The sequence below is a fragment of the Myotis daubentonii genome, chromosome 3 (assembly GCF_963259705.1).
Source record: "Myotis daubentonii chromosome 3, mMyoDau2.1, whole genome shotgun sequence".
Taxonomy (NCBI): domain Eukaryota; kingdom Metazoa; phylum Chordata; class Mammalia; order Chiroptera; family Vespertilionidae; genus Myotis; species Myotis daubentonii.
In genome coordinates this window covers 196,919,520-196,940,599 of record NC_081842.1, presented here as the reverse complement: position 1 = coordinate 196,940,599, position 21,080 = coordinate 196,919,520, and the positions used below count along the sequence as shown (strand labels likewise).

The window sequence follows — 21,080 nt, the reverse complement described above, 5'->3', positions numbered from 1 at the left end:
GAACGACCGGTAGCTATGATGCGCACTGACCTCCAGGGGGCAGACACTCAATGCAGGATCTGCCTGCAGGCCCCAGGCTGGCCAAGGCGGGTGTCAGCGGGGAACACCCCGCCCCCCTACCAGTCGCCTTCTGGTCACCTCACAGATTGGCTCTGATTGCTAGCCAGGCCTAGGGACCCTATCTGTGCACAAAATTTCAATTACCAGGCCTGTAGTACAGCAATAAGAACCAACTATTGCTCTGCCTAATTATGGGTGAATGTCATAAATAGAATGTTGAGTAAAAGTCAAATACACTGATTTCATTTATATAAATTCCCAAGATATTAGAAGTAAGGGGGGGGGCAGGGGCAGTGGCTGGAAAGAAGCACAAAGGGGGCACTTCTGGGAGCTGATTACATGTGCCTGTTCAGTTGTGAAAACCCATTAAACTATTGAACCATAAAAATGGCATTTTTAGAAGCTAAATAGTAATTTCACATGGTTCAACCTAATATACTTCAATAAAATGTTTTGTTTTGTTTTAAATTGGTAGAATAGCATAACAAAATCCAAAAGAAAAGCTGCTAAATGTGAATCATATCTCCGGAGGGGGCATGCCCCATGCTCCACCTGGCGGTCTTTGTCCCCAAGAGTTCCCTCAGGAGGGACCGTTCTGTCTCCAGTCACCCCTCACCCAGGCTTACCCTGGCTCCCAGCAAACTTCTATACAACACGTCTTCCTCCACAACATGCCCCACTAATTCCCTTCTTCAAGCTAAACTTCAAGTTCATACAATATAGTCTCGAATCCCAATCCCCTCATCCTACTAGTGAGCCTGCTCTGGGCTGCTCCCACTAATCCACAGAGCCCAGAACAAGAGCCAGGGCTCGTGGCCTGGTTAGCCACCCCAAATCCAAGGGTGTTCTCACCGCCCCCTTAGTTAGACATTGCCCTTAAGAGAAGGGCCTGCTGAGCCTTACCTAGTCTCAACGTAGTTACATAGATGCGATTGATCACACTGGTCTCTCAGGCTCTTCCTCACCACCCTCCCCTTTCACAAGAAGCCTGCCATACTGCAATCCACCTTCCCATTTTGCCTTTTCAACCCAGCATTTAGTTTGGTCAGCCACCTTTTCCCTCCCTTCCTCAGAAGAGATGTTGTAGTTCCATTTATACCCCTCTCCTTTCTGCCCTACTCCCTCCATCCTTCTCAGGAACCGCACCTGTACCATCTACATCTTGTGAACCCCATCCGAGGCAACTTAGCCTTCTAAGCCCTGTCCTGCTGCTTCTCCACTTTTCATTGCTCAGCTCCTACAATGACTTTCAAATAGCTGGGCCTCCAATTCTACACCTAAGTAACCTGTAATTTTGCCCTAGCCAGTATGCTCAGTGGATAGAGCATCAGCCTGCAGAACAAAGGGTCCTAGGTTCGATTCTGGTCAAGAGTACATTCCTTGGTTGGGGTTCATGCAGGAGGCAACCAATCAATGTATTTCTCTCACATCAATGTTTCTCTCTGTCTTTCCCTCTCTCTTCCATTCTCCCTAAAAAGCAATGGGAAAATATCCTCGGGCGAATATTAACAACCAAAAAAGAACAAAAAAAAAAAACCCTGCACTTTCTGCTGTCATCCACCACTACTCTAGCTCTTTTCGTTTTTTAAATTGTCTCCTTTTCCCCCCAAATGACCCCTCCCTGCCACGCCCACCCCCAGGACAAGCCCCACCACCCCAGTGTCCGTGTCCATTGGTTATGCTAATATGCATGCATACAAGTCCTTTGGTTGATTTCTTACCACCCCCTCTAGCTTTTTAGGTGACCAGAAACTACTGTGTGTTGTCTTCCTCCTCGATTGTCTTCTTGCAGCAGCAAACACTGTTGACCACTCTTTCATGATGCCCCTCCTCCCTTCTTGATGACTACCCTTAGCTGCTCAGCCCTGGGCTCTTCTCTCATCTCAACATTCTCCCCACAGGGACCTGACCCACTGATGTGGTGCTGACTGACACCAGCATATAGAAGATCCCTATATATTGACACTTCGCCTCTTAACTGTCCTGTTGACTTCAATTTAACTCATCTTCTCTCACCCAAACCATCACTGCACTAGATGTCCATATTCTGTCAACAGTGCTATCATTCTCTGTCTCAGGTCAGAAGCCAACCCTGGCCTTTCCTGCTGTCTCTCCCCTTCAATCGATGAAATATCATTAGACTAATTTTCCCAAAGCCTGCACTTTGAAGATGTCACTTCTCATCACACCAAAATAAATGCTTAATTCCTTAGGCTGACGTACAAATCTTTTCAGAGTTAGGTCCTTGTTAATCTTCTAGCCTCATTTCCTCATCCCAATCCATAACTGTCCTGAAACAAACTTCATTTTTTCCAGGCGTTCTCATCTCGAGCAGTAACATCACCCAACGCAGAGGTGCTCAAAGCAGCAGCTTGGTGGGAAGACTATCCTTTACGTCCTTTCTCTCACACCCCTCTGACAACATACCACGAACCTCATTAAGTCTCCCCCAAAGTGTATTTGTCTCTCTGTCCCATCATCTCTACCATAAGGACATTCTAGTTAATCTCCTTTCACTTACTCTTGCCCCTCTCCAATTCCTTCACACAGTAGCCACACTTCTCTTCTTAAAATGTCAATCGTACTGCACCATTCACCCTTAAAAACTATCTGTGGCTCCCTATTGCTCTTAGAAGGAACCTACAGCAAGTTCCCTACTCCTTGTCCAGCTTCATGCCACTTGCCCCATGCTCATCATGTCACCTCCTTCCACTTCCTCAAATGTCCTCTGCTCCTTCCAGCAGATGACCTTCCCGACTACTCCGCCTGAAATGCTACTGCCCAGTCTTTACATGACTAACTTCTACTCGTCCCTCAGGGCTCAGCTTGACTGTTAATCTTTATAAAGACCTTTCATTATCACCTTTGTGTGTATTTATGAGTTTGGCACAGGGTCTGGCACACAGTGGTCTCAACCCATGTTCACCGATGAGTGATACAGATGCTGCCTGTCCTGTGGCGTCCACGACGGATGGAAACCACCCATGACAGCCAGTGAGGGAGGGAGGCCCCCCCTACAGTCCCGACTCTCCCAGCCCCACCCTTGGAACCAGCTGGGAACCTGCCCTCCTCTGGCTCTAAGACAAGGACAGAGCCTGTGGATCTACCTGTAAACACTGGAGAGAAGCTGAAAGGAGATCAGTTGGCAGACATGCCTTTAATCTCATTGCTGCATCACCTTGTTGTCTGCACAAAAAGGAGGGCCACAGTCCCTGAGCCTGACTACACAGGGCAGCTTGAAAAGCAAAACTGTCAGGGAATAAGCAGGCAAAGGAGAGCAGGAGGCCTTGCCCGTCTGCAAAGTAAAAGGACTTTGCTGAGAGAGCCATGGCATCAGAGCTGGTCCAGCAGGCAGCTTCTGCCAGAACAGGGCCAAGCCCACCCACCCTTGGCCTTCATTAGGCAGGACACAGAATGCTTTCCAGCACAAACAGCTGTGAGTGACAGGTTTAGGCGGGGACTAGTGACAGTGGCTCCTCACAGGGTGAGTGCACAGAACGAGACGCCCCAGCCCCAGGGCTACTACCTGCTCGGGAGGTTGGCTTCAGCTCCAGGCTTTCCTGATCCGTAGCATCTAGGATTTTGTACTTGCTTTTTCTCTTGGGTTTTCCTTTTTGCCTGAAAAATACAATCCCCTCCTCTGCTTAGGAAGGAGGCTGTGTGTGAGGTTCAGGTAGACCCCACAGGATGCCAGCCATGCGCATGCTAGTGGGAGAGCTGTTTCTCCTGCTTTGCAGCCATGAAAGATGGCAACTGTAATTCGTTCAAATAATCCTCACCAATTCCAGGAAAGGGCAAGGGAGACATGGATATCTTAGCATGGACCCACTAGTCCACAATGGTACTGAGGGCAGATTAGTTAAAAATCTAAAGAAAATGAAAACTGTATGCTTGAGGGGGTGTAGGTAGAGAGGAAAACATTAAACCAAGAAAGTTGTTAATTGTGATCATCTTTGGCTGGTGAGAATTTTTATTTATTTATTTTTGGTGGTGGGAATTTTTAAAAGTTCTTTCAATTTTCTGTCTTATGTGTGGTTATATTGCAGGTTGAATCTCAGCTCTGCCACTTATTTACTGTGTGTCCATGGACAGGCGACGTCATTTTCCTGTCCGTAGACGAGGAAAAGTTGCCATGCGCATTAAAACAGATATTACTATAAAATTTATCATGGCGCTTGACACACAGTAAATATAGAAATCATACTTAATATTAATGAAAAACATAATAAGCATTAGTATTAAGTATTATAAGACTAGATAGGGCCGAAACCGGTTTGGCTCAGCGGATAGAGCGTCGGCTTGCGGACTGAAAGGTCCCAGGTTCGATTCCGGTCAGGGGCATGTACCTGAGTTGCGGGCATATCCCCAGTGGGAGATGTGCAGGAGGCAGCTGATCGATGTTTCTCTCTTGTCAATGTTTCTAACTCTCTATCTCTCTCTCCCTTCCTCTCTGTAAAAAATCAATAAAATGTATTAAAAAAAAAAAAAAAAAAAAAGACTAGATAGGAAGACCAAATAAAAAAACCCGTTACCCTTAACCATGACTAACCTAAGTCTGTAACTATGTGAAAACTTGTATACATGTGAATCCCAACGAGAGAGGAAGGCCGAAAATATGATCTAAGGTCGTGGGGCTGAGGTGTGAAGTGTTAAAAGACATACGCCCTAGAGATGTGCTTGCGTTCCATACCCAGGCCCTCCCACTCCCACCCTAGCTACCCTTGCATATCACTGCGCTGACAGCACTGGCTGAAGAATGTGCTTCTGCCCTCAGCGCAGGCCTTGGGTGGGCCAGAGCACTGCAACACTGACAGGAAGGGAGGAGCCCAGGACTCAGTGCCTTCCATGTGGAAAGGGCGAGATACCTCTCTGATGAGTGACTACAATGACTAGAAGCCTGAATGAATTTCCAAGGATAATCCAACTTACCTCTTACAACAACAGATCACAGTCCAGGACAGGGTTCCAAAGGCAACGACAATGACAAAGCAAGCAATGATAACATACAACACGCTCCACTCTGCCAAGAAAAACAAAATAGTCAGGGTTGTAGAGAGAGAGGCTAGAGGGAGGTCTGGGCTGCCCCGCCCTGAGCGAGAGATGGCTTCACTCTGTAGATAAGAATGACCCAGGGCTCCCCAGGGAAGGTGAGACATCAGAGTTGAAGGCAGCTGAAGTTTTAAACCTTCAGAATTGTCCCACTTTCCAGTCTCTTCTCTGAGACCCTGGGACAGTGGGGCAGCTGTAAGGAGCATTAACGGAGGGACGGGGGAGCAGAAAGACAGGCCTTGCAGCTGGTTTGATGTAGGCTGCAGTGAGCAGTTGATGTGATTTCAGCTTGGTTCTTACACAACTGCTTCAGAGCTTTCCTCTAACCTTGAGGAAGTGCAGAGGAAAGAAGTAAAAAATCCTCTGCAAACAGAAAATACACAAAGTTCTCGCTTGCTCATCTGCCTCAGCAACACCAAGACCCACCCACTCACAACTCAGAACCAGTCAGTGCTAAACCAGCTGGCACAATGCCAAGCAGAAAACTCACCACAGTTGCTGTCTCCATCCCTCAGCTGCACCTTGATGAAATTCTCCATCCAGAAAGGGTCACAGATGCAGCGTTTGGTAAACGAATCACAGTGGCCATGGTCAGAACAGTTCAGCTGGCATGCTGAAAGTAGCAGAAAAGGGAGAACAGACAACAGGAGTCAGAGCTGGGGAGACAGCAGCTTCCAGTGCCTGTGAAAGCAGGAAGGCACCCCCATTCAGAGGCCTGGGAGACGTTTCTTGAAGACCTGCTCCAAGAGCTTCTACAGCTTGGGCACATTGCCAGTAATTATCATCACGGTTGGATACAACTGGAGCAGTCAGAAAGGCCTCTGGAACATGGTTCCAAACTGTTTTTTATTTTTTTAGAGAGAGGGAGGGAGGCAGGAAGGAGGGAGAGAGGTTGATGTGAGAGAGAAACATCAATCGGTTGCCTCCTACACTCGCCCCAACCGGAGATTGAACTCCCAGCCTGGGTTTATACCCTGACCAGAAATGGAACCCACCACCAACCAACTGAGCCACACAGGCCAGGGCAGTTCCAGATTGTTTTTACTTGTTGTTTCTGTATATCATCAGTTCTTTTTTTTTTTTTTTTAAATATATTTTATTGATTTTTTACAGAGAGGAAGTGAGAGGGATAGAGAGTTAGAAACATCGATGAGAGAGAAACATCGACCAGCTGCCTCCTGCACATCTCCCACTGGGGATGTGCCCGCAACCAAGGTACATGCCCTTGACCGGAATCGAACTTGGGACCTTTCAGTCTCCAGGTGGATGCTCTATCCACTGAGCCAAACCGGTTAGGGCAATCAGTTCTTAATATTCCATGTCCTGCAGATCCCCTTCTCTGAATAATTTAATTGGCAAAATAAAATGCACAGTATTATAAAGGAAAGCAATACATTGACTGTGTTTTTAAAATATCTAAAAATATAATTTTTAAAAATAATATGTGTGCTTTTATTTAAAAATGAAGTATCAAGATCTAGAAGTGAGTCTCACAACTGATAACTTTGAAATAGTGATGAGTAAAAATATGTCATCATGTGTGATAGAAATTACCTCTGATTGCTATTGCCACAAAGTCATGGGTTCTATTAAGTGTAGTTTGTTGCCTACTTTCATAACTGAGGGAAATAATAAATTTCAGTTAGAAGTTAATGAAAAGAAAGATGTTTTTCCCGAAATGTACAGCCCTCTGAACGCTATCTCAGGGGCCCACAGATCCCTGGTTAAGAACCTCTATGAATCGGGACCCTCACGGTAACAGCAGTGGAGGAAAGAAATTATCTCCATGTTCCTGGAGAACAGGGGATGAGGCCTGAGGACAGTGGGGGTTGACAGGTGAGAGGGGGCGCTGGGTAGGCTCTTGTTCCCAACACCCCAGAATTACTCACTGACAGTGTAGACTTCCAGGGCTCTGAATACTAGAAAGTCTGCCTTTTGTTTCCGCAGCTCATTCTTGAGCTTCGCTGCCACCTCATGGCCTTTGAAGATCTGGTGCGGAGGCTCATTTTGAACAAAAAATACCATCTTGGTGCTGCAGAGACAGGCAACAGTATATATGAATAAGCTGAAGCTGTCAACAACAGCAGCAGCAGCTACCCTTTGCCAAGCACCTCTGCTAAGTATTATATGCATCCTCTTACAGCAAGCCAGGCAGAAAGGCCTCATCGGTGTCAGCTCCATTTTACAAAGGACAACACTGGGGCTCAGAGGGGTTAAGTAACTTGCCCAAGGTCACACAGTTAATTCCAGCAGAGCCAGAGACCAACCCTGATATGTCTGATCCCAAAGCCTATGCTTTTAGAAATGCCCTCAGCTAACAAGAGGACCCATACCAAACAGGTAACTGGAGGCCAGGAAGATGGGGATTTGGTTATGACCACATCCCTGCTGTCAGCCTTTTAACAGCTAAGACTGTGGTGCTCTTGGATTTGTGCCTGCGTTACTTGTATGACAAGCCACAATGCTTTGTAAAATGTAAATTATTAGACGGCATCCAATAATTATCCACAGGCCAAAACAATCGTTACTGTGACAGTAACAAGACTACACAATGGTGTGGCTGGAACGAGATTCTGTTACTCCAGGCCCAGAATCTGTTTGCTTTCGACTGTCAATTTCTGGCCAAGGCAGACCATGTTTGAACTCACACCTGGTGGTACCAAATCTGTTTCCTATGGCTTGGCCTCCATTTTTAGAAGCCTGCTTTTTTACTTCGTGTTAGTCTCACAGACCGAACCTTCCCAAGCAGTGGGTCACATTGGTTTATAGGTGTGCCTAAGATACTGATGCCCTCCACACAGAGTGTAGCTGGATGGGACCAGTTGCTTACAGTGTAACTGTTTACCCCAAAGTGCCATGTAAATGGCCTAATTTCCTGTGTGGTATGACATAAAAGTTTGGGAAGCACTGGCATAGAAGTCTTTTTAAAAGCTTGCTGCATAAGAAGGCTAACAATGGGTAACACAAATTCTAGAATCACAAAACAAATCTTTACCATAAAAGATCTGTGGTCCTTTTCTCATTTTCTTATAGTGACCTAAACCATGGGTAGTTTCAATTTCTGTCTATATACCAGTAACTCTCAAATCTTTTAACTCCTCTCCCCATCTCTCCTGAGTAACCAAATCTTTATCTTTAAATTCTTGCTAGAATATCTGCCCTAGATATTCACAGGCACCTCGAATCCAACATGTCTCAAAATAAACTTTTAACAACCATTAATTGGGCACTTACTGTGCATTAGGGACTATGCAAACATTACTTTATTGGATCCTCAATAACAATCCTATAAAATGGGTATGAGCATTTTTACTGCTAGAACAGGTTTGGAGAGGGGAGGTAACCTGTCTGGTGGAAGGGCCGTGCTCTTTCCCACTATATTAACTATCTCCCGCCCAGTATCCAATCCCTCCAACATTCCTCCACTAAGCCAACCAAACCCAAGACAGAAACCCAGCCACTGTGATGCTCCTCTCTTCCCTCACACCTGATGCGGGGGCAGCAAGTCTGCGAGCAAACCCTTCCACAATGCTCTGACCAGCACTCTCGTTGTTTCCACTGCCTGTATCCAGCCAACACCACCAGCTGCTAGATCGATCCCTGCCTGCTCCCAGACTGCTGAGCAGAGCTGACAACCCAAGTCCTAAATCACTATGCTGTCTGACCCAGTGAACCCTGGCCGCATGTTAGGTTCACCTGGGGAGCTTTTAGATTTTAGGTGCCCAGACCTCACTCTAGACCAGTGGTTCCCAACCTTTTTTGGCTATGCCTCACCTAAGTATCTCTAAAATCCTGATGTCCCCCTGCCCCGCTGTGGCATTTAATTCTTATTATTCAAAAAGTGAACTCCTATTCACGTAGAGCAGTGGTTCTCAACCTTGGCTGCACATTAGAATCACCTGGGAATCTTTTTAAAATCCTGATTTCTGGGCCTCATCCTCCGGAAATTGTTTCTTTGTTATGGGGTGGGGCCCCTGTGGGGCATGTGCCCCACCCACGTTGGGACCCATTGCTCTGGACTAGCAATCGCCAACCTTTCAGACCTCACGGACCACCGGCTGGCAACCACTGCTCTAGACCAAGTGAAATCATCTGTGGGTGAGGCTCGGGTAATGATGTTCATCAAAGCTCCAGGTGATTCTGGGAACCACTGCTCTCACCTTGGCTGAGACACCAACATTGGTCACGCCAGCACCCATTCCTGGAGCTGCTACCCCCAACCTTCAGCACTTTCCTCATGCTGCCCATCTCATTCCCACCTCCTCAAGCAGAAGGCCTTGTCTCCAGTTTCAGAGAAGACACACACGGTGTTGGCACCAATGGTCTCAAGCCTCAACCTCTCTATCTATAAATTCACCCTAACAGCACATTTTCCCTCCTTTCCTCTATCTCCACAGTGGTGTTCCAGCTTGATGGGGGCCAGTCCCCAAGACCTACGCCCCTTTACAACCCTCTAAACGTCACCGTCTACTTTCCCTGCACCTGCGCCTCAGCCTGTAAAAATGTTCAAGTATTTCCTGTCTTTAAAGGTGTTCGTTTGATCTTATCCCCCATGTTATTTTCAGCATCAACCTTTCAAAGAGTTGTTATACTTCCCATCTCTGTATCCTCAAACCATAAGATGAATTTGTCCTCTGTCCCCCAACATCTGAGTAAAATGTGTTCTTACCACACCTGCGTCTCTGTAAGCATCTGAATCCTTTGGCAGCCCCCTCCCCCTTCCTCCTTAACTTACAGCAGATCAGCCCCACCTGGTTTTCCTCCCACCCCTCTGACTGCTATTTCTTACTTTCCTTTGCTGCCTCTTCTTTCTGTTTCCTCGTTAAATATGGGTTCTCCTGAGCTCTGTCCTCAGCCCTCTTGACACTCCCCCTGTGTCTCATCTGTCCTCATGGCTTTGATTCCTGCTCGGATGCAGACTCCCTCTCTCTGGCTATTCCTCCACCCAAGTTCCTGCCTATACTTGCTACTATCTGATGAAACATCTCCCCATGCAACCCATAAGACACACCAAGTTAAACAGTCAAAACTGAACTTAGTATCTTTTCTTTGAAACTGATTCTTTCTGTATCCCTGATCTCAATTAATGTCATTCACATCTATTCAGGCATCCAAACCCAAAGCCTCATGTTTGATACCTCACAGGGTCTCCCAAGTCCTGTTGATTTACCCCTTAATTTCTTTTTAGTTTCTTCTCCTCTTCTGCTGCTTCCATTGCAACTACCTTAATTCAGGTTTTATTACCTTTTTACTAGACTACTCCAAAGCTTCCTGATTGGTCTCCTAGTCTTTGGTCTCTGTATTTCAGTCTAGCCTTCACACTACTGAACTCCCTTATAAAACAACAACCAATCTCCTTGCTTGAATAACAAAACAAAAACTTCAGGTACATAAAACAAACTAACTTGAGTTCTCCAGCCCAAAACTTAAACTTCTTGACTTGCATATGACTATTCTCAGTCTCCACATCAGTCTTCTCTTCCACCACATGCTGGGGCCCAGTAAGCTCTGAACCTGTGATTTCTTCCAGAGGGATTGTTGTGCTTTCACACCATAGGACCACAGCTCATGCTGTTCCCCCATTCTGAATTCCCTCCTGATTTCCCTAAGCTTGACCAATGCAAGTTTTACTTCTGGAAAAATCTTTGGACTTATCCCCTACCCCAACCTCCAGAAGAATTAGTTACCCTTGCCTCTGTGCCTCCACGATACCACACATTCTGTCAAACCCACTCTGTACTGATGTTTACTTATTTCCCCTACTAGAACGGCCTTCAAACATAACGGACCTCTTCTGACCTGGTGCCCTGGCACCCTGCAGCAGTGTCTAGCACAGAGCATGTGACACCATCAGAAGAGAGGAGCTCATTAAAGAAATGTACACCATGAGTGGTTCCTGGTCAGAGAGCCCACTCTTCTCTATCTACCCACACTATCTCTCAGCTCAGTCACAAAGCCCAGGGGGAGGGAGGAGGCGTTGGTCTTTCTTTTCTCCCCCCATTCATTGCCCAGCTACCTCTGTTCCGTGTAGGGCTGAATCTTTTGCACAATGATGTCGGAATCCAGCACCCCCAGGAGGACCCCAATCTGGCGGATGAACATCCCCTTCAGCCTCTCAGTCAGCTGACTGACGTTGACATCCAAGATGATCTCCACCAGGTTGTTTTTCCTGGGATCTGGAAAGCATGTGGATCAGTGATGGCTTTAGAAGCAGGAGAGGTAACACAGACCCACCACTGTGCATGTGCTTTGGCACAGGAGAGGAAGGAATGAGAGCGTTCAGAAACGGTGTTGGAGCTTCGAAAGGACTCTTGGTCCCTATGTCAACCTGAGAATTACCACCATGTGGTGCTGGGGCGATCAGGGAGGCAACAGGGTTTAGTGAAGGGAGTTGGAGAGAGAGAGAGAAACACTTGTTTTGAAAGCCTCTCCTCAACTGGCTTTGCTGAACTCTTCAGGGTGGGTAGGCTTATCTAGCAACCTCTCCTGATCCACATCTGATTTTCAGGGACTTGTCTACAACAATGAGAGGGAAAATGCCCATCTCAACCTTCTTATCAATAATGGCAATGCATCTGCCTGTAGGTTTGAAAACAGTCAACACAAAAGAAATCTGGCACAAGGATCCCAGAATCAAGGATTTCCTTAGAGCCACCTCACACAGCTACATGGTGTTTTTACAACTGAGAACTGGGAAACCATTGTGCTTTCCTTTCGATTATATCCTAAAGACTGATCTACACTTGGAAGTTCAGTGATTATTCAGAATACTTTATTCACACACTTGAATGCAACATTTGCCTGTTCTGATGTATAATTTACACAATTAGTGGACAATGTGATCTGATTTTAAATACAGAAGAGATTTTTTGTTTGTTTTAATCCTCACCCAAGGATATTTTTTCCATTGATCTTTTAAAGAGATTGGAGCAGAGAGGGAAAGACAGAGAGAAACATCAATGTGAGAGAAACACATCGACTGGTTGCCTCCTGCTTGTGCCCTGACCAGGGCCCTGGCCAGGGAGGAGACTGCAACCGAGATATGTGCCCCCAACCAGAATCGAACCCAGGACCCTTTGTTCCCCAGGCCAATGCTCTATCCACTGAGTCAAACCAGCTAGGACCATAGAAGAGACTTTATAGTGACTTGGCTGTCGTCCTTCAGAGAGATGGGACAAGGACTGGAAGACCTGCCAAGATCCTTCCCATCTAAGATACCGATACACAGGTTTGGCCTAGATAATAAAGAGCGGGTTTAAAGTTAATCCTCCTCATCAGATGCTCAGAAATTTATCAAGCTCTACCCCACTCCACACTCACTTCCTCTCTAAAACCAAATTAGCCTCAAAGCAAAATAAAAACATGGTTCTATTTAAGAAAGAAATTTTATTTCTGCAAACCTGAAAAATGTAGAGGACACCAGTTACTTTACCTTCCCTGGATTGTCAGAAAAAGCCTGAGGCTCAACTTATAAAAATAAATGTTTTCTGCATTTGGGTGTTGATGAGACATCATGACTCAAGTTATTCCTGTGCTCAGATCCCCAGGGTACCCTCTCCCATCAGTCACATGTAGAGCAGGAAGTGCTGGACTTGGGCACAAAGGCCTGGCTCTGACACAACCACCCTGAGTTTCTGTTTCTCCATCTGAGATGAGTAGGAGGAGGTCCATATTCCTGTGTGGGTAGGAGAGGTAATGCTGGAACAGACAGACTCTAAGGATTTTTCAGCTTGGGGTTTCTAGATTTTTTAAAAAACTGGCTCTGTCCATGCTGGGGAGAAGGTGTCTCAGGATGGAATCCCTGCTTGGCTTATCCAGCAATTCCACTCAGTCTCATCACTAAATGAACTCACCAGGTTTCACCTCCACAGTGGTCTGGTCTGTGTTACTCTCACCCTTCGCATCAGTCACTTTCAGATGAAATGTGTAGGTTCCCTCGACCAGGTTGGAAAGAAAGAGGATAGGGTGGTGGTCAGAGTGATTTAACACCTCCTGTGGGGTTGAATAACATGGCTATGTTTGCAAAACAAAACAAACTCCTTCTGTGGACTCCGTTGCTGCTCTGTCACCACTAAGCCCCCTCTGAGCTAGACTGCTTCACCTCTGGCAGCTTCTGCTCTGTAATAGCACTGCAGCCCATGGCTGCTCAGGTTAGGGAAGAGAAACTCACCCTGTGCCACGACAGCTTGCAGAGTGACCCTAGGCAAGTCATTTAACCTCCCTGGATTTCAGAGAGCAATCAGGTTTGATATAAGGAACCACTTGGTTAAAACAGTAGACTATCTGGCTCAGCCTCCTCTCCCATCTCACCCCTTGGAACATGTGTTGCTCTCTAGCCCCTGGCACACTTACCCCTGCTGCTGGGCTCCCCTCATCTCGAGTCCAGAGGTAGCTGACTATTCCCTTGTCATCTGAGGACTTGGAACCATCCAGCTCGGCTGTGTCTGTGGGCAAGGTTATCACCACATTCCCAGTTATCTTGGCTATAGGTGGTTTGTTCGTTTCTAAGCAAAGAGAAATCATTGACATCATATAATATTCTAGGCGGGGGGAAAGAAATGCTTCTTTAAAATGTTTATGGGGAGTTAAATGGAGAACTGTTTCAGGAGTCTATCCATGCCAGCAACTCACAGCATATATTTTTTATTTTTATTTTTTTATAAATCCTTACCCAAGGATATTTTTTCCATTGATTTTTAGAGAGTAAAAAGGAGGGATAGAGACGGAGAGAGAAACATAGATGTGAGAGACACACTGGTTGGTTGCCTCCCACACGCATCCTGACCGGAGCCAGGGATCGAGCCTGCAACTGAGGTGTGTGCCCTTGACAGGAATTGAACCCAGGCCCCTCAGTCCACAGGCTGACACTAACCACCGAGCAACCGGCCAGGGCTAAAGATGTAGATTTAAAGCGGCGGAGAGAGAAATGCTCTCTGACACCATACAACAGAGGGGACAAGGGTAGTTTCCTCCTACATTCCCACAGCAGCCTCCCTGAAAGGAACCCATTTCTGTCCTCTGGAGGTTTATGATAATTGGAAACAAAGGCCCACAGCTGGATTAAAGCCTTGGAGTTTAGGTTTCATCCAGCTGATACCACAAATTCTCTTTAAAATATGGGTTAAAATGTTATTCTCTGAGCATATTCTTTGATTCCTTCTTTAGTACTTTAATAGAGAAAAAGGAGAGAGAGGCCTCTCAACCTGGGCCCCACCTGCAGCTTTGTTTACTTAGGTGTGTACTCTCTAGTGTTAACTGAGCTCAGGATATTGCAAATGAAGGGCATCTGTATATCTGATGGTTTTTCCTACTGTCAGCTTAGAGCCCTCTCTCGAGGCCATTACTGATCATGAGCCTACAAACCAGAGCAAGGCAAATCAACTCTTGTCTCACGTTGGCTTCAGTGTGCAGGTTCATAGGAAAAGCACAGAAAGCTACAGTGCAGGACAGTCATTCTGAAGTCTGACAGCAGGTGTCACTGTAGCTAGTGGGAGAGTCACAGAAACCCCAGGACTTAGCAGCAGAGGCAAAATAAAAATGCAAAGGGGAAAAAACTTAATTCTTTCCCTATTCAATAGAGAATGAAGGAAAGGAGAAAGGGAGAGAGGGGAATGTAAGAAATGAAAAATCACCTTACAACCACTCTCAATGAAGATTGTTTTAAAAAAGCAAGTATCAGCTGCCCTTACCCCAACTTTCTTCCCCACACCCTGTCTCTAAATCAATTTCTGCAGCCAAACAAGAGATGATGATTCCTCAGTTATCTAATCCTGAGGCTGCTGCACCAACCCGAGGTGGGGAGGTACCTTCTTTGACAATGACATTCACAGAGCTCTGGCTTTGCAGGTTCCTCTCATCTTTGACAGTCAAAGTGAACACGTAGGTTCCCACTTGCAACCCCGTCACAGTGGCGACACTGCTGTTAGCCTTCTCGAGCTGCACCCCATCAGGTCCCCTGGACAAAGAGAGAAACCAGAGGCTGGAGTTGTACCCGTTTGCTGCTCTCGTGGCCCTGACTCAGCAGGTGCCGACAATTACTGCCTCAGACATGAACTATTGTTTCCCAGACCTTGAGAGGACAAGTTTTAAAATATTCCATTTGGACAGAGTGTCATTTGGCCCCACAATCCAGGCTACCTGCTGATCAGAAAATTCCATTCACCAGTTTTCAAACAGATTTAGCTTTATCCTTTATATGAGCTTCTAGAACATTAAACTCTTCGCTGTTCCAGTTTGTAAAAGGAAGAAAGTGTTCTAAGCAGGTCTCTGATCAAAAGAATGATTTCATAGTGATGTTTCTGAAAAGTATTTCTGGCCCAGTAGTTGGTCCAGCTCTTGCCAGCAAAGAAGCAAAACACATTTCTTAATCATATGCCAAACTCACTCTTGCTGAAAAGTCAGACAAAGGAAGTGGGCCAAAGCTGCAGAGGAATTCTCAGGGCGAAAGCATCCTCTTCCCAGTAGCTCTGAAAGCAAAGCTCCCGCCAGCTCCCAGACAGGGACCACAGGGGACCTGGCACTCCGGGCATCCTTCCTTCTCCCCTGGGGCCTCACTCAGCAGCCTGCAGCAGGCAAGTGAGCTGTGTATCAGCTGCCCAGGCACAACGCTGCACACACTCGAGTCCTGCTCAAGGGTTAAAACACCTCAGAGCTTTCCTTAAAACTACAGGACAATCAGAGAAATCTGTAGACTTTTCTGTTTTGTTTTGCTATTTAAACTTATGACCTCTGACTCTAATAGCCCCTCCCGAAACAGATTCTCCCCAATGAAGCTTGCTAATAAGCATTATTTCTGCTGTAAACACGAATAAAACTCAACCAAAAGATTCATCACTAGTATCTTCAATACTTATAATTAAAACACATGGGGCTGAAGAAGAAAGATTAGGTTCTCCAAAAGATAGAAACAAGAGCTGAGAAAAATAATTTCTAGAATCCAACTCACCAATAGTTAGTTTCTGTAGTCCAATTACAGCCCTTTCCCATCCACCTCTAATGCCCCTGACCAAAAACAAAACACCCAGTCTGTTCTATGATTGCTACATTTGGAAACAGAGAAATTAACTCCTTTTTAACTTTTAACTCTTCCTTGGAATTCTTTCACTACTTTTGAGTTCCGGTTGTTATGGTTTAAAGGAGCTGAAAGAAACTGTGAGAGCCAGGAATGGTTCAATTAGGTGATTCCATTTTAATTAGTATTATTTGGTCACTGCCTTTCTCCTGTGGCTAATGTAGTTGGTAAGTGTGGTCTTCAAGGATATAGTAATAGAGTAATGCTTTCATTTTGTAGATGAATTTTCAATTCTCCTTGATAGCTGCTCTGCCCCGTCCCCCTGCCAGCCTTACCCAGTTAATTTTGAGCAACAGTATTTTTCTGCTCCATTACCCCTTCCATCCTGCCTCTCAAGTGTAATTAAACTATGCATTTCAGCAGATGGATTACACCTGTAAAAGCACCAGGACTGCAAAATACTACCTGGGGACTAGCTGATGGTAAGCATTCTTTATTTCTTACAAAAATTATCTTATATAATTTTCTTAGTGTTGAAGTTTGGCATTGCAAACCTTTCTCAGTCACAGCCCCCTTGAATAAGCCAACAAGAGCAAGTAAGTACTTAAAAAAAATTTTTTTTAATCCTTGCCTGAGAATATTTTAATTAATTTTTAAATTTGTTTATTTCTATTGATTTTTAGAGACTGAAGAAGGGAGGGAGGGAGAGAGGGGGTGGGGGAGAAAAACATCGACCAGTGACCTCTGTACATGCCCCAAATGGGGATCAAACCTGCAACCTTTTGGTGTATGGGATGATGCTACAACCAACTGAGCCACCAGGTCAGGGCACAGCAAGTACACTAAAAAAAAATAAGTAAAACCTTGCTCTGCAAATGTCTGGAGTCTTTGCATAATAAGTAAGGCTTTGTGTCAATACTCACTGTGTTTTTTCCCAGAGATACGAGATAATTTTCTGATCATCTGAGCTTTTGCTACCATCCAAGGTTGTGCTATCCATGGGAAGGGTCAGCTCTTTATCTGGGCCTGCATCTGCCCGTGGCGGCTTATTGTTTTCTAGAAGATAGAGACATACGGGTCAAAAGCAGGCAGTGCAGTTGGGAAAGGAGAGGATCCATTGGGACATATATTCTGGAAGCCATGAAGACTCTGCCTCTCTGCCCAGAGAATGGTCAGATACTGTGGGACAGATATGTACTAGGGTATGACCAGGAAACTCACAATGCAGAATGGAACACTCCTGAAAGAACGTGGCAGAACCTACTGAAGTTACAATGCCGTGCTAAATGGGAAATATAATGCTCCAGGAGTTCAAAGGAAAGGGTCTGAGTGATACAACAGGGCTTTCTTAAGGAAGTAGGCTTGAAGCTGGTCCTTAAAAGACACATGATAGGATTTGGGATGGCAGAGACTCAACCTTTTATGTCCCCTTGAAGGCAATTAACTAGCCCAGGGCAAGGGCTAAGCTGAGGCTGTAACTACTCTTTCTCTCTAGCTAGGGGCTGAACAACAGAAGTTACTGGGACAATAGAAGCTGCCAGGGGCTCCGTGGACTGGCGCCTCCTACTGCTCCCTCGTACACCTCAGAATCCAAACCCTCTTCTCCCCAAGGTTAAAGGGACCAGCCAATAGAAGAGCCTGCACCTCCAGGTTGGGACTTACCAGGCTGCACAATAACAGTCACTTGAGCGGTGGCCTGCTGTCCTATGGTGTCGGTCACTGTTAGCTGGTACGTGTAGTCTCCTTCTTGCATGGCAGAGAGCTGCAGGACTGGTGTTCTAACGCCCTGGATATAGAAACACAGACCATGAAAAAGCAGCCTCCCAGAATCACATCATATGCTAAGTCCTGCTTGGGTCTACGAGACTTACCCAGTTTTCTAAACTTATTGGTACTAGGCTACTACCTCCTAGAATTCAGCAAAATTAGTGAATGCTGGATCAGACGCTATGGGACATCTTGTTAAAAAGTTTCTCCCCTAAAGGGAACAACCCTCCCTGACACAGCAGCAGTTTCAAATAAAATCAGAGCTCTCACAAGGGAGGGGAATATAGGGAAATGTACAAAGATAACCAAGATCACCCTCTAAGACCCAAGGCAGAAAGAAGACCATCTATACTAATAGAGGAATATGTAAATTGTCCAGGATGCCATCACAGTGACAGTAACGACCAAACAGCAGGCTGCATGGGGTGACCAGGCCAGCAGCGGGTTAGTGAGGGATGACCAAATGACTAAATAGCAGGCTGCGTGGGGCGACCAGGCCGGCGGGGGTGGGGGGTGGGGCAGTTGGGAACATTGAGCCAGCAGGGGAGGGCAGTTGGGAACATTGAGCCAGCAGGGGAGGGCAGTTGGGGGCAATCAGACCTGCAAGGGAGGGCAGTTGGGGGTGATTGAGCCAGCAGGGGAGGGCAGTTTGGGGTGATTGGGCCGGCAGGGGAGGGCAGTTGGGGGGCGATTGGGCCAGCAGGGGAGCATTTAGGCATCAATCAGCCCAGCAGGGGAGCAGTTAGGGGGCGATCAGGCTGGCAGGCAGAAGCGGTTAGGGGCAATCAGGCAGGCAGGCAGGCAAGTGGTTAGGAGCCAGCAGTCCCAGATTGTGAGAGGGATGTCCAACTGCTGGTTTAGAATATCCCCCAAGGGGTCCCGGATTGGAGAGGGTGCAGGCCAGGCTAAGGGACACCCCCGCCCCCGTGCACGAATTTCGTGCACAGGGCCTCTAGTGAATATATAACACAATTTTTAAAAGTGTTCTTCCTACGAAGGCTGCACAGTGATCCTAATGAAGTGCTCAATAAAACATGGCAGCAATTCCAGATGCTATGTAATGCTACGCTAACCCTTACAGATTTGTGCAGATTCTGCAGCAATAGAGAAACCCAACACAATACTTAAACTAAACCCAGGTGAAATGTGAGCTTTAAGTCTACCAGACCTGAGGCCCTGAACCTAACTGTCCCCTATACCTGGGCTCCTGAGCATTAAAGAGAAAAAACCAACATGATACAGAAAAATGTTAGTTACATGCAAACAAGTGGTTAGAATAAGATGGAACTTGGAGACATTGTAGAAAAATAGGTCTACGCATTTTTTCACATACTAGGCAAAGTACCGAAAATTAGATACAGCGGTATAGCGGCAGATTCAGAAATTACCAAAAAATCGGCACAGCGGTCTGGTAGGGTTAAGTCATGCCTCAAATCTAGAAACATAGACTCCTGAGTGTCACAAGGAACATTACATATAACTTAGAACAAACTCCAATACAGGAACTTTAGAACTGTGGGAAAACCTGACAGCCTCTTGCAGACAGTTTGTTTGGCCTATATGTCCTAAAAGTTGTAAACTTTCACATAAAGGTCTATATTTATGTTTTCCTGATAATAATGGGACCATACTTCCATCTGGCCACAGCCAGCTGGGCCTGAGAAGCAGCTGGCCCCTTTAGTCAGGGATTAAGTTCTCTGGTTCACCACAACCCCATCCAGTTTTCTTTACTTACTTATGTTACCTGTGTGGTGACAGATCTAGTCTCTTATTAAATATCTGCAGAGAAGAGCTCACCACCTAGTTGGGCAATCTACTCCAATTTGTAAGATTCACACCCATGCAGCTTCTAAATAGTTCTCTAGAATTATCCTAGAGCAGCTACCATTTCTCATCCAGTCTTTTCCCCTGATACTAAACATTTAAGGTAAAGGTTTTTGATAGTATGTTAATTAAAGGCTCCTTAAACTTTCTGGATTTAAAAAGAAATTCAATTATTCTATGCACAAATCTGACTCTGATCATTAAAATACAGCAAGAACAAGCCTTGGATAGGTGACCCAGTCCAGTAGCTCCAATTCCCCTGGGCAAGAAAAGACAGAAACTCTTCCCTCCTACCTGCATCTCCACCACTTTCCCTTTGCTGCTGGGGCTGAGTGACCACTCATAGCTGGTGATGCCATGGTCATCAGTGCTCTGGTTCCCAAAGAGCGTGATGGAGTTTTGGGGCAGGGTGATTACTTGGTTGGGGCCTGCATTGGCCACAGGGGGGTAATCCACAGCTTTGTTCACTGTCAGGCTTGCAGTGGTCGAGTTGGTAGCTCCATCTGAGTCTACTACAGTCAAACTATTAGGGCAGAGAGAGAAGTGCAATCAGGAATGGTTTTCAGTAAAGAAGAAACATAAGACGACTGAAAATCAAGAATAAGAAATACCAAAGTGGAAGGGTTACTAATTAGTAACCAATTCTTATCATTCCTCTTAGAAAGGTAGAGTAATACTAGAAGCTAACACTGACTAAGGGTTCACTGTGTACCAGGCACTGTTCCAAGTGGTTTACAACTCAATAAACAACAGCTCTATAAAGTCCTATCTTCATTTCACTCCTTACACATATGAAGGTCTAAGGCAGAGAGAGGTCAAGTAACTCGCCCACGCTTGAAAGTAGTGGAGTTAGGACCTGAGTCCAGGCAGTGTGTCTCCAGCGCTGTTTTGCTCTGCTGCCTGCATGTATCTGTGTGCTGGGAACGTACAAGCATTGTCTGATCTAGCCCTCACAGCTATTATCAATCTCAATTTACAAGTGTCTTAGAGAGGCTAAGTAACCTGCCCAGCACCCCATTCTGAGCCAAGATGCAAGCCCAGTTCTCTGACTCCCAAGCCTAGAAACCAAGTCTTAAGAGAGTCCCTGGTCCCTATTCCTATGGGGTACAGAGACACTACATTAACTAGTGCTCTGACTGCAACAGGCTCTCCTCCCCACCATCCTTTTTGGCTATGTACACTCACAGGAATGGACATCCTGAGCAGACAGCCTCTGGGATGGACTAAGAGGGCTGGCTGTGGTAAGACAGGAGCCCAAGATGGAAATGAATTCTCCTATGCAACAGTCTCACAGTTTGTGCCAGTGTGAAACAGGATTTGAAAGAGAAAAATAATGTTCATTTATAAGAACAGGGCATTTACCAAAATG

The 21,080-nt window shown here is 46.0% G+C and overlaps 1 protein-coding gene across 9 annotated transcripts in view; it reads right to left on the bottom strand.

Annotated features, from left to right (window-relative positions):
- KIAA0319L (KIAA0319 like) overlaps positions 1-21,080 on the bottom strand; it is a 127,170-nt gene that overhangs the window by 2,881 nt on the left and 103,209 nt on the right. For all 9 annotated transcript variants that reach the window (XM_059690241.1, XM_059690234.1, XM_059690235.1 and 6 more), the window contains 11 exons: positions 20,006-20,234; positions 17,783-17,906; positions 17,044-17,176; positions 14,916-15,064; positions 13,462-13,613; positions 12,963-13,101; positions 11,126-11,285; positions 6,999-7,141; positions 5,600-5,722; positions 4,990-5,080; positions 3,587-3,678 (listed from right to left, as the gene is read on the bottom strand). In XM_059690241.1, the coding sequence (XP_059546224.1) occupies positions 3,587-3,678; positions 4,990-5,080; positions 5,600-5,722; positions 6,999-7,141; positions 11,126-11,285; positions 12,963-13,101; positions 13,462-13,613; positions 14,916-15,064; positions 17,044-17,176; positions 17,783-17,906; positions 20,006-20,234 (1,535 nt within the window). The remainder of the gene's footprint in view (positions 1-3,586; positions 3,679-4,989; positions 5,081-5,599; positions 5,723-6,998; positions 7,142-11,125; positions 11,286-12,962; positions 13,102-13,461; positions 13,614-14,915; positions 15,065-17,043; positions 17,177-17,782; positions 17,907-20,005; positions 20,235-21,080) is intronic.